Source organism: Rhinolophus ferrumequinum, chromosome 12 (genome assembly GCF_004115265.2).
Source record: "Rhinolophus ferrumequinum isolate MPI-CBG mRhiFer1 chromosome 12, mRhiFer1_v1.p, whole genome shotgun sequence".
Classification (NCBI taxonomy): Eukaryota; Metazoa; Chordata; class Mammalia; order Chiroptera; family Rhinolophidae; genus Rhinolophus; species Rhinolophus ferrumequinum.
In genome coordinates this window covers 38,958,792-38,976,062 of record NC_046295.1, presented here as the reverse complement: position 1 = coordinate 38,976,062, position 17,271 = coordinate 38,958,792, and the positions used below count along the sequence as shown (strand labels likewise).

Genomic DNA, 17,271 nt, shown 5'->3' with positions numbered 1-17,271 from the left:
TATCTACAAAGTGATTAGCAGAGTGCCTGGCTCATAGCCATGGTAATGTTTGTTTGTTTTGTTTTTTTTTTTTTTACTATTCTATACATTTTCTACTATGTATTGAGACAGGAAATACTGATTAAATATTTTTAAATATATTTTGTTAAGAAAAAACTATTAGAATTTCAAAGATGAGAATAGTAACACTGTTCATTTGCAAATAATTTCATGTTTTCCAAATATTTAATTTAAAAGGCATTTATTAAGTTCCTACATTTATAAACCCTTTGATATGCACTCTCAAGGTAGAGAGATGAATGAAAACCTGGACTTTGTCCTCGGAGGAGTAATAATAATGGAAAACACTTATTGCATATTTACTGCATAAGAAGGTGCTCTACCGAAGAGTTCACGTGCATATATATCATCCAATTCTCACCATATTGCTATTAGGGATGTATTCTTACCACTGCTTTTTTTCCAAGTGAGAAAATAGAAACTTGGGGAGGTTGTGCAGCCTCACAGCTAGTCAGTGGAAAAGTCAGGATTCAATGGAGCCCAAGCACGGCAATACTAAATATTAATATTAATTGTTAACATTTAAAATAGAAAATAATGTCTTTTGAATCTGTTTAGCCATGAGTCATCATTTTTAAGGTGAAGACATATGTATGACCTGACATGGACCTCTTTTTTCTTTATCATCAATCTGTCCACAATGTCATAAAAGTACTTGTTGTAAACAATTGTACAAGTATATGAGAACTGAGGAAGTCAGAGGATTTCTATTAGGTAAAGGAAAATAAAGAAAAATGATAGAGAAGCAACAGGAAATAAAAGGATATAGGAAAAAGCAAGGAAAGAAATGAAAGTGTTGGGGAAAGATCAGATGTTGGGTTTTAGTTTCTTGTAATTTGGGGCACTATAAACCAGCCCCCAGCAGGTGGTGATAGAGGATTGTATTCCAATATCCAAAAAAAAACGCTGGCTGAGTCCTTTTCCTCCACATGCAAAAACAGAACAAAACAAAAAACCCCACAACCGATCAAATACTGGGCATTGATTGTTTGTTAATGATGCCAGCTATAAGTTAAATTATATTTTCAACACTATTATGGAAAAAAAGGAGACTATTTGAAATGTGGTGCTATTCTGAGAAAATGCTGGAATACCAACATGTGTTGCAATCCTTCATTCAGTACTATTCCTCTGAGGTTTTCTTTTTTCAGTATTTACAAGACATTCTCTCCGTGGCCACTTCAAAAGTTCAAAGTCAATGGAACTTAGAGATTCCCAGTGCTACACAATAAATTCAATATAAAAGAAAGTTTATAAATGCTCACTTCCCCAACCTATTTCTCAGACTGACATAAAATATGAGAACAATAGAATTTCGATATAGTGTGATTTTAGTTAAGAACACTTGGACAAGTCAAAAACAAAAACAACCCAACTTTTAAATTTCGCAGCTAATTAACACAGTTATACCTTCTCAAGAAATTGAAGACCTGACAGAATGAACAGCCATTCCATTCCTGGCCCAGGTTATTCTCCAACAAACATAGATTCGTTAAAGTATGATCTGTCTGTGACCCGTGATGTTCCAAGACAGACGTTCTAGTATGTTAAGGAATGATTAAATATCATTTTCAGTACAATGTATTTAATTATAAATGAATATTTGACAAGGCATTTATAAAAAGTAAACATATCTCCGTTGGTTTCTTATCAAAAGCAACGTTCTTCTGTCTATATTATTCCTGGCAAGATCTTTCCACCTCAGTCTCTTTTGCCCATTCGAGTCAAGAAATAATTTCACTTCTTTCATGTCCCAAAGGATACAGCTAGTGTAAAGGGTTTAGAAAGATTGCTAGAGAACACGAAGCATCTGCATGTATAGAACAACATAATTTTTAAATAAATGTGTGATGACATATGTAATTTGAGTTTCCTTCCTCCTTCTAGTTTCAGGTTTCAGTAAGTAATAAGATTATAAAAACTAGGCCACTGATGGAGGTTTAGGGCACTCCCTTCACAAGTTGAACAGTATTATTGATGGGACTTGTCCTTCATTAGGTATCTCAGGTTGAGAGGGAAGGGTATTCCTATAAAAGCTGTGAGACAGCATAATTAGATATTAAGATATTCATTTGTGCTTTGTCCTTAATGCACTTTTTGCCACTTACATCCACTCCAAGAAAGTAGCCAGTCTTTTTGTGCTTTCTTACCTCGTAGGAGGTTTGTCCTGTGGGACAGAAAAGGTAATTGTCTTCTTGGTACTCCCTGAAGGGACTATGCCCCAGAGGAGAAAAGGAGATAAGGAACTTTCAGAAAAGCTGAAGAGGGAAAAGAGGTATCCTCCGTAAATTGAGGATGGGAAGGCAGAGCTGGAAATTCCCAGTTGAAACCTATAGCTTGCTCCCTCACAGAAACCCAAGACTCTCCGATTTCAGTAGCCCCTAGGAGCCAAGACAAGGCATCGCAGAGGTACCTGAAGGGGCACAAGACCAAAGGGCTTCCCCAGAATGCCTTGTTTTTCAAAAAACGGATGTGACTGAGAGGACCAAGATAGATTCAGATTAAATTATCATGGGATTGGAGCTCATCTAAGAAACATCTAAGTTTATTTTAAGAATGAATACTCTTTCTGAGATTTTGAACTAAGATTTATATTTTAGTTGAAGTTTAATTTCTTATTCGGAGATTTTTTTTCCTCTAGGGATTCTTAATTTAACTGTCCATCTCAGCAAAGCAAAATAATGTTTGTTTCAAAGAAAATAAAAAATGTGAAGAGAGGGGAGGAGAGTTATATAAAAACAACAAAACAACTCTTTTGCTTTTTAAAATGTTCTTGCCTGGGAAAACATATTGATTGGAGGATCAAATGACAAAATAAAAACTCAAGTAAATATAATTGTTATGTAACAAACCTATTCTTGTGAGTTGGAAATTAGAGAGGGGTGGAATCTGTAGATTTTAATTTTAACTGGATGTGTGCCCTGCAACAAAAGAGTCATGTTTGAGCTTTTATTATGTGAATCAAGGAACACCCTATAGGTGAATTATGCAATGAAACAGTTATTGTTTGCAACCTTCTATGTTAGGGTAACAAGGAGGTGACAGACAAGAACCTGCATGAGAACCTATCTCAGGTCACACCACTACTCCTTTAACTCATGTTCTCTCCAAATCTCCCTTATTTCAGTTCCCTAAACAAACAAGGTGTGTGCTAGCTTGTGGTTAGGAATTTTCAGTGGTTAATGTTTTCTTCTTTTATCCTGTCTCAACTAGAGCTAAGGCCAAACAGGCAAGTACTTTCACCATCTCCATTTTAAAGGAAAGGGAGGTTTTTCCCTTGAGATGTTTGCCCTTGAAGCATCCCAGCATTATGCCAAAAGTTCCTACCTCCCACTCTGCTTGGGTCTCAGGCTTTGTTTCTTTTCCCAAGGGCAGATCTAGTATCAATCCCTCTGGATTGCTTTCTTACCATCTCGAGCCTCTACTTTCCTCCCATGCTTTAAAAAGATAACTGTTAAATTGTATTGACATTGTTCAATGTGCTTTACCACAAAATATTTTTCTGAATGTCAGATCAGCTATCTGGACTCTGTTTTCCTTTAAACATTTGAGTCAGTCTGTTGCCCATGTCACTATACCAAACCTAATATTAAAATATGATTTTAAGAAAAAACAGTAAAATCATGAGTCATACAGATATAAAATGAACATGTGTTAAAGGATTTATTTTATTCATATGAAATATAACTAGAAGGGTGCTCTGAGGGGTTGTACAAGATGGAAGGTTTTTATAGGAAGAAGGTTGGGACAAGGGAGGTATTAACAAAGAGAAGAAGATTATTTTCCCAACAGGACATCTTCTTTTGGGGAAAAGAGAATGGCAATGGTTTTTATCATGCAAATTGCCTCTTCTTTCTATGGGGGTGAGGAGGATGGAGAGGGCCCTGGTGAGAGATTATCTCGCTGGTGCTTGACCAGAAAATTCCAGACTAGTTGATTTAAATTATGTTTCTGGAAGATGTAGGAAACAATTAGGTCAGGTACTAAATCTAGGTTTAGTATCATGGGCTGTAGCAAAAGCAATAACATTTGGGCCTGTGGTGGTCTCTTAAATAGAGAGAACCAAGCATATGTTACAACTGGTTCAAAGGAAAAGTCAAAACGGCACAAATTTACAATACAGAGTAAAGGAATATTGAAATTGAGGATTCTAATACCATAGTTTTGTGACTGAATATCTGGACCCTTATGCAATCTGATCTCTGACCTGCTGGAGTGAGTAGGCCATTTTGCAATTTAAACTCTGACTCTGACTACCTGAAGGACTGCATGCTTTGCATTGTCCATTTCACTACAAAACTTGTTTCACTAGTTTATTTTGCAGACTGCAAGGGAAACCGAGGTGTTGGCCCCTGCCTCGTGAGTCCCTATCCCATGCTGATCATGTCTTATGACTCCAACTGTCGGTCCTATCCAATGACTCTACCTGCTGACCATGAGTCAACAAACTATCCATTGTTCTTACCTTACAACCCCAAGGCTGACCAGTGAGTCAGCAGACCCCTGAAAATCCAGTTGCCCCCACTAATCAGATAATAAATGATGTAAATTTAGGGTCTTGTTTCCCTAGAAAGCCGTCCCTTTGATCAGCAACTTCTCCTCACAGTTTTCATCTTTAAACCCTTGCTTTATTCTTCCCACTGTACAGCGTGTCTTCAGCTCATGCTGAAGATTATGTTTTCTAAATTTGCTGTTCTTGAATTAAGTCAGTTACACGGGAAGTAAAAACACTTTGTAACTCAGAGATACATTGCAGAAATTTGGGGGCGTATGCACCATCTGAAAATGGAATAACCTTACTAGAGTGAAAGAAGAAGGTGTACACTAGAATGATGCATTAAACTTTTCAAAAAAAGTGAAAAAAACCCCACAAAGATTACATTTTCTGCTTTGAAAATCATATCAGAATGAAACTCTTTTTTACTTCTCAGAAGAGTCCTGTGGAACTTTCGTTTACAAAATGAATTGCAAATGTAGACAAAACTGTGATTTTTCCACAGCCAATTGAGTCACTACCAAACTGGACAGAAAATGTCAATTAAATACCAACAGAAAAGTCAGAATTTACCTGTCAGTGCCTACAGTTATAGAGAGTTGCCAAATAGCTCAAAGAAAATGAACTGGCCTAAAATCTGATAACCCAGAAGGTCAGAAAATGCAATCTTCCATTGAAACACATTTATTTTTTCTAATTTTTTCAAGGGCATTAAAAAACCTCTACACTAAAAAATGTAACGTTATTTCTCAGTAACCATTTTGCTCCAACTATTAAAAGCTTTCGACATAACTAATGACTCACTGCTTTTTGAAAATAATTTTCTTTGCTGTGTCCTTTGCGGTTTTTTTTTATTATTTTCATAAGCCCTTCTCCATCTGTGCTCATTGACTCGGTGATTTCATGAGTTCTAAGGATTTAAATACCAACTATTTACTTAAAATCCCTAATATTATATCTTCAGTCCCAAGTTCTTCTGGGTACTCTGGACATACATTTTCTAAATTCACATCTACTGTCAAGTTGCCATTTTAAAACTGTGTTATTCAAAACTGAACTTTTCTTTCAATCTATCTTTTTTTTTTCAGAGCACACACACACACACACACACACACACACACACACACACACACACACATCTTCGTACAGTTCTAATTACTGAAGCCAAGTCTGTAGCGTCACCCAAGATATCTTCCAAGTGCTCCACGCTTCACCGTGATTCATGACAATGAAAGCTGACCTGTAGGACTAAATCAAGGTTCTGTCTTGTCCTTTGTCTTGCAGTTGATTCCAGTCAATGGGGAGCCTTTGCTGAGAACTGGAGGGAGGGAGGAAAGAGAGGACGAAGTATCCATCCCCTTGTCTATATCCTCACGGGGCAGCTTTGAGTTAGGTGCCTTCCTTAAGGCCGGTCTGTTACAACTCCACTTAATAGAGGTTTTTATTTTATTTTTTTACTAAACTTTAACTTTCAAGTTTGAATATTCACATCTTCTCTTCATCCTTGAGGGCATTGAACTATTTCTTGGGTTTCCCTATACTCTGTCCACATTTTTTCTAAATCTTTTTATTAAACACAACTCTAATTATCTTAATTTAATGTGCCATAGCTTTTCTGATGGAACACTGTCTGATACATGTCCTCTGTTTCACACCCAGCAAATTCTCTTCATCTATTTTGAAAATACATCCAGAGTTTGACCACTTCTCACTGGTCTACTACCATGATCTCTCTGTTTTTTCTGTTTGTTTGTTTGTTTGTTTTTCCCCCTAACCGGCAACCTTGGTGCTACCAGCTGCTAACAGATGCTACCTTGGTGCACTATGTTCTAACCTATTGAGCTAACTGGCCACTCCTCTCTATGTTTTGTAATAACCACCTCACTGGTTTTGCCCTAGAATCCAAAAACTCAGAAGAGTGTGCTAGAGACAATTCATAATTTTCTGTTGAAACGTAAAATTTATTTTTTCTACACTTATCTTGTCAAGGACATTGATGACCTCTGGACTGAAAAATTCAATGTCATTTCTCAATAACCATTGTGCAAGTGTGTAATAATCCTTTACACTTGCCCTTCTACAGTCTATTCTCACACACAGAGTATCTTTTAAAGCAAATATCATATCCTTCATGATCAAGCTCCCTATCAACTGTCCTCTTTCTCTTCTGGATCCTCATTCTACTCCAGCCCTTCAGGCCTTCTTGCTACTCCTTTAATACACTTAATAGACTCCTTTAATATTCTTGTATTAGGGTCGCTTTACTTGTCTGGAATGTGCTTCTCTTAGATATCCATTTTGTCCCTACTTCTCTACAACTCTCTGCGTAAAAGTCAACTTTTCAAAGGGGACTTCCCTCAATATTATGTGAAAGGGTATCCTCAATCCTCTCCACTGTTATTGGCTACCTTCCTCACTCTACTGCACTTTACTTTATAGTACTTACCACTATCTGACATAGATTTAAGTCCCATGAAAGCAAGATTTGGACTATTTTTTCTAATGATGTTTCTGCTATGTTTATAAAAATGACTGGACCATAGTCACACCCCATTTAACATGTAGAGTGAAATGAAAGAATACGTGAATTATCAAATAATACAGAAATTATGTTTTGAAACCTTCACTGATACATGGTCAGTCCTAATCTTATTTGAGTCACAACCATTTTTCAACAGGAAGCAAAAGAATCCCTTAAATATAATCTCAAATATGATCAAATATGTGATCACATATTTGATCATATTTGAAAGCTATTCATTGGTCTCAATGTCACTTTAAAGCTGAAACATAAACAAAATCCGAGTTGTACAATGATTTGTCAGGAAATCAATAATGAAGAAACAAGTCAGCTGGATAAACAAGATGAATATAAAAGAAACCTCAGAACATCATAGTAATTTCAAACAATATTTTCTTTAAGCAAAATAGAATAATTACAGTATTGATATTATAATATTTTTTAGAATTTATAAAACTTCTTTGAATAAAATTGTGATTGTCAAGTGAATTTCTAAATTTTCCATTAGAAGGGAAAGAGTAACATATCAAATTTATATTGTACAGGTAATAGAAGATAAATGTGTTTCATCATACTTTCACAAAACCAATTTACTTTATTTTTACAGTTTTGCATTTAGAAACCCCCATAATTTTTATTGTTTCAGTATCTCTTAAAACTCAGATCTTTAATGAAGCAAGCTGTTTTATTCTGCCCATCTTTGAGAACATTCCAGCATTTTTGTGTTCAACTCTACTCAATTATTTTCCCCAGGATAGTAACCGACTGTAACCTGGCATTTTCCTGAAGATTCTCAGCATCGGCATCATCTGGGAGAATGAAATTCAAATTTCCATACCCACCTTGTTTGATAAGCAAAGATAGATAAGATCTACTTAAACCTGCTTAAATCAAATGGAAGTAGGGGAAATCTATGAACTCAGGAATTGGAAAAGACAATGGTTTCAGATATGGCTGGTTCCAAAAATTCAAATAATACAGCTCCAGGGCCTCCTATGTCTTCACCTTTAGATTCCATTTCCTTCTTGTTGAGTTGATTCTCATGTCCTTCATGACAAGATGTATGCCAAAATTCTTGCTCAGGAGAAAAGAGTGAGTATTTCTTCCCACAAGCTCCTGAAAAGTCCTTAGATTAACTCTGATTGGACACCTTCAGCTTTCATTGTCATGAATCACACTGAAGGGTGGAGAATGAGCCTGTGGGCCACTTGGAAGACATATCGGAACGAAGACTCCTTAGAAGAGAGACCAGCTGTGCAAAGGGATACATGGGCAGAACTATGCAAGTACATACTTGATCCAAAAAAGGCATTCACCCTGTCAAGGACTTTTCACAAAAATAGAAAATTGCTTCATACACACACACACACACACACACACACACACACACACTACACACACAATTACCATTATTTGCCTCAACCTTAAAGAGCTTCTGAAGTTAGGGATCATAGTTTAGTCATTTCTTCTTTCTTTCTTTCTTTCTTTCTTTCTTTCTTTCTTTCTTTCTTTCTTTCTTTCTTTCTTTCTTTCTTTCTTTCTTTCTTTCTTTCTTTCTTCCTTCCTTCCTTCCTTCCTTCCTTCCTTCCTTCCTTCCTTCCTTCCTTCCTTCCTTCCTTCTTTCTTTCCTTCTATCATCTAAAGTGAATGGCTTAGAGGAGGCACCTGAAAACACTCATTTAAAACTAGATAAAGTGTTATGTAGGAATGTAGAGCTTCTTAATCAATCAATGAATATTCCCAGACTTTTAATGTTTTATACTAACTGTATTTGTCTCTTTCTTTATTCTGAGTTGCCAGCTTTTGTTTTAACTTAATTAATGCAGAACTTCTGTAACCTCATGTTTTCACTCAAAGTTCATTTGTCTAGTCGAAGAGTTTGAAGATTCTGCCCCTCTCTAGACCAAACTCATGAATTTTATGATTAATACATGCCATCTTTAAACGTTTCTTCACCCTTTATGTGAGTTCACAGAAGTAAGGGTAATTTATAATCTTAAATGGATACAGTACTATTTTATAGGGCTTCAAATGAGTATAGCCCAGTGCAGTACCTTTAGAAATAAATTTCACTATAAAGCCTGGAAAAGATAAAAATTTGTTTCATAAATGCATTTTGAAACATCAGAAACTCAGAGAGACTTCCATGAAGATTCATTAAAATGAGCAGTTTGAAACTGGGTCATCTCACTTAACTGGAAAATTCATTCATGCAACATGCTTCTGTCCGCAGGGGTAGCAGATAAAAGAAATGGTGGTGTGTATATGTGTAGTTCTCTGTTGGTGGGGCCTGATACAGTGAAATCGAGGTAACCTACTCTCTGTAAACAACATGAGGAAGGATAAAAAGAGACCTACACACTTGTACAGTGTTTATTTTGGTTTTCTCATTGTTAAAAATGTGTATCATACAGAATCAGTTGCCTGCATCCCGCATTTTATTCTTATCTAAAGAGAAAGCCAATTCCTCACAGGAAATGTTTTTATAGATTGTCAAGCCATAAGACAGCTCATTTTAGCTGCTTCTGATTCACGGTATATACAGTAGGGTGCTTTCTCCTTTGTTTCAAATACGAATTTTACATGTTATGGGCAAGTCCTGTGGGAATCTGAAACATCAAATTGTGTATCCACCCATCTGGAGGCTTGAAAGCATCTGTACATTTTATGGCCTAGTTAATAATTACGTAGATAGTAAAATCCCCAAAGTCCTTTCGGCCTCTCAAAAATGGTTCTGATTTCTTATCTTGTCATGGTGATATCACATCGGAATTATAGGTTTAACTGGGAATAAAATAATTGCAATATGGGAATATATAAATATCATTATAAATTTGGGTGCAAGTTGTTTCTTTGAAGAGCACTTGGGACCAGACACATTCCATCCCACTTGCATCATGCAGTGGATGTTTCCAGGCTGATCTATACGTTCATGATGCTACCAAGAGCCCCAAGGGACTGTAGCTATTAATACAAGGAGGGCATGGAGTTACAAGTATACATATGTACTGGTATGTAGCAAGATATGTAAGTCCTGTAACTGTACTTTTTACTTCATATATAGTGACTTGAAAGACTTCATTTATTTTGGATTATCACTGATGTATATATATCCATATATCATCAACTACTCTATAGTCTTAATGAATTCTGTGGGTAGTTTCCAGACGATAATTTAAAGTATTTATGTTAATATAAGTTATTTTGATATAATATTTTGGTATACTCTGTTGCTTCTGATTACATTTCATAAAATAAATTATTACTTCAGGATAAACAAATACATGTAATTAAAAATAACTCATATTTATATATTAAATGACAAAGTTATTCCTACTTTGCTTTTATACTTTCTTTTCCCTGGTTCATTTTTATCCATGTTTCTAAAAATTAATAAAATGTAAACTTATGAATTATACAAAAAGCCCAGTAGTACACCATTTAATTATGCCTCAGGAACACAGTAAAAGTGAAAATTAGCATTTTACAAGGAATTAAAATAAAGGTATAGAATCATATTTGCTTACTGCTAAAAAAAAAAAAAAAAAAGAGGCTAGAAAAATACAGTTCTTTAAAAAAAATACCAGATAAACAGATACCAAGATTCTTACAGTGCTTACAGTGCATCCCCATTATTGTTGAATATACAGAAGGTTTGACAATTTCTTATGGAAAATATGCAAAAATAGTTTCCATTTGACACACTGTCATGGGGATACTATAAATAATTTCAAAAGCTTTTACAAAAAAGAACAAGCAATCCAATTTGTTTGGTCCCAAGGATAATTCTGAATTGATTTATATTTGAAAAGAACTAAGTCCTGGCTTTAATCCTCACTGTCTCTGAATTGTTTAACTTCTCTGCTTCCATTGCTACATCCTGGTCAGGATGGTCATTATTTAGATCAACCTCCACACTGCTCTCCCATTTAAATTAAACCCCAGGTGTCCTCTTATTTTCCAGCTTGGATTTCAAGTTCTTTATAATGCAGTTCCCCTTAAAGCTTCAATCTGAAATACATGGTTTTTCACGGTCCATTTTATGTTCCTTATATGCCTTAGCTCATTAACAAATTAAAGAAGCACGTACTTAATTCTGGTTACCACACTGAAAAATATTTTTAAATAATTGGTATCTTTTTTTCTTATAACACGTGGTTATGTGCTGCATTGTGTTCCCCCTTCCCACCGAAAATTCATATGTTGAAGTAACAACTCTCAGTACTTGAGAATGAAATTGTATTTGAAGATAAGGTCTTCAAAGAGATAAGTTAAAATGAGGCAGTAGCATGAGACTCTAATATAATATGATTGGTGTCCTTATAAGAAAAAGCGGAGACACAGTGATGTATGCATACAGAGAAAAGGACATGTGAGGACACATGAGAAGTTGGCCATCTACAAAAGGAGAGAGGCTTTGGAAGAAACCAACCCTCCCGACACCTTGATCTTGGACTCCTAGACTCTACAGCTATAAGAAAATAACTTTCTGTTGTTGAAGCCAACCAGACTGTGGTATTTTATTATGGCAACCCTAGCAAACAATACACATGTATATTTAGTAAGTGTCAAAAGAAATTGGTAGCATCCTAGAAACACCAATTTGTCCTGAAGTGAAATTCTGAATACAGAAAACAGAAGATCCAATATAACAGAAATCCAATATAAAAATGGATTTTTGAAGAAATTCCCCCTCATGTCCTTTTCTCTACCTCTCGAAATCTAGTGCAGCTCACCTATTACTCCTGTGAAATGTTTTCTGCTGTTCTAGCCCACCTTAGATCTCTTCTCCAGACCTCTTGACATCTATTTCCTAGGCCACTTGGGAAAAAAAGTATTAACGTCAGAACCTTGTTCTTATTCTGCACCCTATATTTAAAACCAATATAAGTATACCTGTCTATTTGAAGCTGGTGTAAAAGAAGGTAAACAGAGCCCCCTTGCCTGCTTGTTTAATCCACCACTCACTTTTTCTTTCCTTTCATGCTCTCAACAACACAGTGACACTTGGGACACCACCGCATGAGACATGGGTTTAAAACCCCTGAATTACATCACACTTTATTGTCATCTTAAAATATCCTCATGGGAGAAGATCTCTTAAATTAGAAGTGAGGCGATACCGTACACTTTTTACAATTAAACTTATTGGGGTGACGTTGATTAATAACATTAAACAAGTGTGCAATTCTATAATACATCGTCTGGGTACTGCACTGTATGCTCAACCCAAAATCTAGTCTCCCTCTGTCACCCTATATTTGACCACCTTTGCCCTCTCCATCCTCCCCCAACTCCCTTCCCTTCTTATACCATACACTTTAAAAAACACTTCCTACATTAGGATGATAGACAAAGAATTGAACTAATAGCACAGCTTAGGGTACAACCTTTGAATTGTTTGTTAAATGAATTTGAATTATGTAATTTTTCTGACTTAATAAGAAACCCAACACCAGTCTGAGAATCTAACAACATGAACTACTTGGGGAGCGGGTCTCTGCTTGGAGCTGGTATGGTTTGGGCTTCATGGCTAACCCTTGGGTGGGCGTCAGGTCGAGCTCGGCTCCAGGGTATTTTTTCAGCTTGAGCTGTTGCAGAAGTGTGGTAATGAAAATAAATATCTCATTCTGTGCAATCTCTTCTCCGAGACACCTCCGGATTCTCATTCCAAATATCATAACTTTCTCAACAAGAGTTTTATTCAGTTCCTTGTTTTCATTTAGAAATCTTTCGGGTCTAAATAAAGTGGGATCATCCCACATAGTTCTGTATAAAATAAACAAAAGTTACATTTTAAAAATCAATCATTTTATCATTTTGCCATGCTTGCCAACTTCTCCACAATAATTTTGTTTAGCATGAAATGTTTTGCTCAATTTTGGAATATCCTTTAGAAATGTTATATGATATGTATGTGTACATATCCATACATATATGCACATGTACATATATATAAATATAGAGGTATAATTGGTATAAATTGATGTATACATCATTCTTTCCTTTAATTTACTGACAATTTTAGTTACCATAAAGATTTAGTACAATTGTACTTAGTTTGCACCAAAATGACTTCTGATTAAAATACCTGAACAATTTATTTCAATTTTTAATGATTTTTTTAAATGAAGAGTTCTACAAAATTCTCATAAGAATTTTCCAAAGTTGTAGTATAAAGAAAAAGTACTAAATATTTAATCTCCTTTGAGTAAAATGAGAGGGAACAAGACTGTGAATCACACCTGTTACTTGAATACCAATGTGCTTAGGAAAAGGCCTTCATACATCATCACAAAGCTGCCAGGTTACCAGAAAGTAGCTCTGACAGAGGGGCTACCCACAGTCCCCAATTACTGTGCCACTGGTTCTCTCTTCTCCCTCCACCTTTTGTTTCAGGCACCATATCTGACTGGTCTATGACAACTAAATAAAAAAATGCTAGCGTTTCCTAATACACCCTAAGCCATATAGCAGGGGCCCACTTGACTTTACAAAGAACTGGACCTTTTTGTGTAGAGATGTCACTCTCATCCTAGGAAAAAACTGTTTGTCTTTCTGCAGCAGAGGTCACAGACCTGACCTATGAGTCATACACAGTCCTCCAATAAATTTTGTTTTGCTCTCATAATCTTTTTGTTTTTTTTGTTTGTTTGTTTTAGTTTTTTTTTTTTGCTGGTATTTTGATAGTTTTTTTTTTTTTAATTAGTTTCAGGTGCACAAGACAAAGTAATACTTAGACATTTATCATTTATATCCCTCACACTGTGTGAACCCCCCTCCCCCCATCCACTATCCCCCTGACATCGCACAGAGCCATTACATTTCCACTGTCTCTATTCCTAATGCTGTACTCCGCTTCTTGTAAGTATATATATACATGTATATACATATATATATAAAATCTTAGTTGGTATTCATTATTGTTCAGCTTCAGGTGTACAGTGCAGTGATCAGGCATCTACATCATCCCTGAGGTGGTCTCCCAAATGGGACACATGTCCATAGGATACCCTACAAAATCTTTACAACATTATTGATTACATTCCCCAAATTAATTTTCAAAACCCCGTGGCCATCTTGTGGTTACTGACTGTTTTCTAATCCCCTAACCTTCCCCCTTATCCCCACCCCCCTCCATCTAGCAACCCTCAGTTTTTCCTCTATGTCTCCAAAACTTTTTCTGATTAGTTCCTTCACTTACTCTTTTCTTTAGATTCCACATATAAGTGAGATCATATGGTATTTGTCTTTCTCTGTCTGACTTATCTCACTTAACATAATGTTCTCTAGGTCCATCCATGTTGTTGCAAATGGTAAGATTTCTTTCTTCTTTATGGCTGCATAATACTCCATTGTATAAATGTACCACAGTTTCTTAATCCAGTCATCTACCGATGGGCATTTCGGTTGTTTCCATGTCTTGGCTATTGTGTATAGTGCTGCAATAAACATAGGAGTGCATAAAGATTTTTGAATTGGAGTTTTGGATTTCTCCGGATAGATATTAGGAGTGTAATTGCTGGATCATAAGGTAGTTCCATTTTCAGATTTTTGAGATACCTCCATACTGTTTTCCATAGTGGCTGCACCAATCTGCAATCCCACCAATAGTGCACAAGCGTTTCCTTTTCTCCACATCCTCGCCAGCACTTGTTTGTTGATTTATTGATGATAGCCATTTTGACTGGGGTGAGGTGGTATCTCACTGTGGTTTTTCTCCTAATCTTTTAAAAACAATTCATTGTTGCCAATATTTAAACATCAAAAGATTCCACATGAGAATGTGCATTTTTGAGTTCTGTCATATAACTGAAAGAGCTGACAACGTTGGGACAATGTCCTGTTTTTCCTCAGTTTACTGAGCTGAATTAGACACAGCAGATGACCTCTCCCAACTGCTCAACAAGAGCAATTCTCTCATTTTTAATATTTTCCCACTGGTCAGTAGGTGCTTCAGTTTGTGACCTCTGTTTTAGACGAAATAAGAACATTTTCCCCATAATATCAAGTCTCGATTCACATACTCATTTAGCTTAAACAAATGCCTCCCCACCAACAGTATTTCATTAAAGAAAATCCCTGCGTGGTGGTTTGCATTCTGGTGAAGCAACCAGGCTGCATTTCAAACATCCACTGGCCATGTCCACACAGACAGTGGGTCCATGGAGTCCTTAGCTCACACCTCCCCCACGGAGCCCACTTTTGAAATTGGATTTGCCCTGAATGAATTTGTAGTAAGAGATCATCCTTCCCACTATCAATGAGGAAGAAAAACCTGAACTTCTTCCCAACTTCTTTAAAGAGAAACAGAAAGAATGAAGTCTGGTTCAGGAGAATGTACCTCGTTCCCTGATTAATAAATAGTAAACAACTGCGCAAAATGTAACCCCCACAAAGTAATTTTGGTGACTTACTCATCATGATTGACTTGATACATGTTAATAAAGATGCCAGTTTTCCTGGGAATGAAACAGCCATTCAGCGTAGTGTCTGCTGTGGAACTAGGAAAGGAAAACACAGCGTTACGGCACATCCTGTCAGTTCACATAACCCACCCGTAAGCTGCCTCCCACAGCTCACAGACTCTTTTTATTCATGTCATTTTAAACTACAATAATATGACATCTTCATAAATCTTCATTCTACCATTAATTGACACATCTTCTACCTCTTGTCAAGTTAGTAATTCATGCCTTTTCTTGTATTTGTTAGACATGTTGAGCACTTAGTGTATTTCAGGCATTGCAATGAGCTAAAATCTCAGTAGAAAATTATCTCAATCTTTCCATGACAAAGTCGCCCATTAGTAGACATGTCAAATTACATCAGGAAGCTATTAAAGCAATTATAAAGCTCTTTCTGTGTGCCCAGTGTGTTTTGGGCTTTTACTAATAGATTAGAATAACAAAATATAACATCTTTTCATAGTTGGTAGAAGGAACAATGGAATTGGAACTAGGAAATCTGAACTCTAGACATGCACTGCTCCTAGTGAGATGTTGGGCAAATCTCATACCTACTCTGATTTCATTTCCTAGCTGTAAAATGATGTCAGTTGTGTTGGATAATCTCTAAAATTGTCTCTAGAACAAATAATCTATTTTTCTAGTCCCATACTCAGACTTCTTTATGCAAACTGTATACCGTTTCCCTTTATACCTCTGTAATTATGCATGGATTAGATTAAATCATGTTATATTTTCATATGGCACTCCCTAACTTCCTAGCTGGCCCCCACCCTCACTTCTCCCCACAGGAACAGCAGTGACATTTCAATTGGATGAGTTTGAGAGAGCTACTGGACACATTTGGCGTAGCCACTTCTGGGTTCTCTTTGCTGATTAGCCAACCTGTAGAGAATGCACATCAGAGCAGCAGATTTTGTACTTCCAGGGGAGACTGCTTTTGTCCAACCTTGCCAGAAACTAAGCAGAGAAGAAGTATACCTATTCAGGTGAGAAGTGTGAGCATCCCTACTTGGTACAATTCTAAGCCGAATTGTGCAAACTAGCTCTCATCATTAGAAAAGGTGATATTTGAATTTCTATCTGATCTATGTTCATTTTGTAGCTGGTACTGAACTTTGGCAAATAATATGGACTGTATTCATTGGATGCTCTCACAACAAAGGGAAGGACCAAAAAAGGAATGGACCTGTTTCTTAGAAGAATTACCTTCTCCTGTGTAAAGCCACTTGCTTATCTCAATACATTCCTGTCCACAGGTCCTCTGTGGATAAAGCTGTTCAAATTCTATTCTACATAAAAAGGTACAGGCTCCTGTTTTATGGAAACCTGGTATGTAAAATTTGATTTCACTAATATTAAAATGTGAGTGGCCACTTATTCTACTGGAGGATTCAATATATAAATGTATTAATTGTAGATTTTTCTCTCTCCATATATATTCCCAAAACTTTGTGTATGAAAGTGGCTTTCCACATAACTTTTAGGGAACATATATGCAATAAATATTTGTTAGAGAGTACTGTTTGGTCCTATATGGTATGCATGTGTGCATTATATGTAATAACAATTTTTTTGCACCTTTTACCTATGCTTATTCCCTTTAGTTTGTTTTAATTTATTTCATTCTAACATACTTTCTGCTTTTTTGATCCTCTTTTTATTTTATTTTATTATTTTTTTAAACTCTCATTTACTCAGTGTGTTTTTCCAGGACCCATCAGCTC

The 17,271-nt window shown here is 36.1% G+C and overlaps 1 protein-coding gene across 3 annotated transcripts in view; it reads right to left on the bottom strand.

Moving 5' to 3' along the window:
- LOC117032390 (cytochrome P450 1A1) overlaps positions 1 to 17,271 on the bottom strand; it is an 88,154-nt gene that overhangs the window by 27,265 nt on the left and 43,618 nt on the right. The window contains exons 5-6 of one of the 3 annotated variants that reach the window (XM_033123901.1): positions 15,494 to 15,580; positions 11,759 to 12,845 (exon numbers count right to left, since the gene is read on the bottom strand). In XM_033123901.1, coding sequence (XP_032979792.1) covers positions 12,545 to 12,845; positions 15,494 to 15,580 — 388 coding nt within the window. In that variant the 3' untranslated portion in view covers positions 11,759 to 12,544. Of the gene's footprint in view, positions 1 to 11,758; positions 12,846 to 14,709; positions 15,047 to 15,493; positions 15,581 to 17,271 lie in introns of those variants that run through there. The other 2 variants (XM_033123902.1, XM_033123903.1) reach the window with 2 other exon arrangements.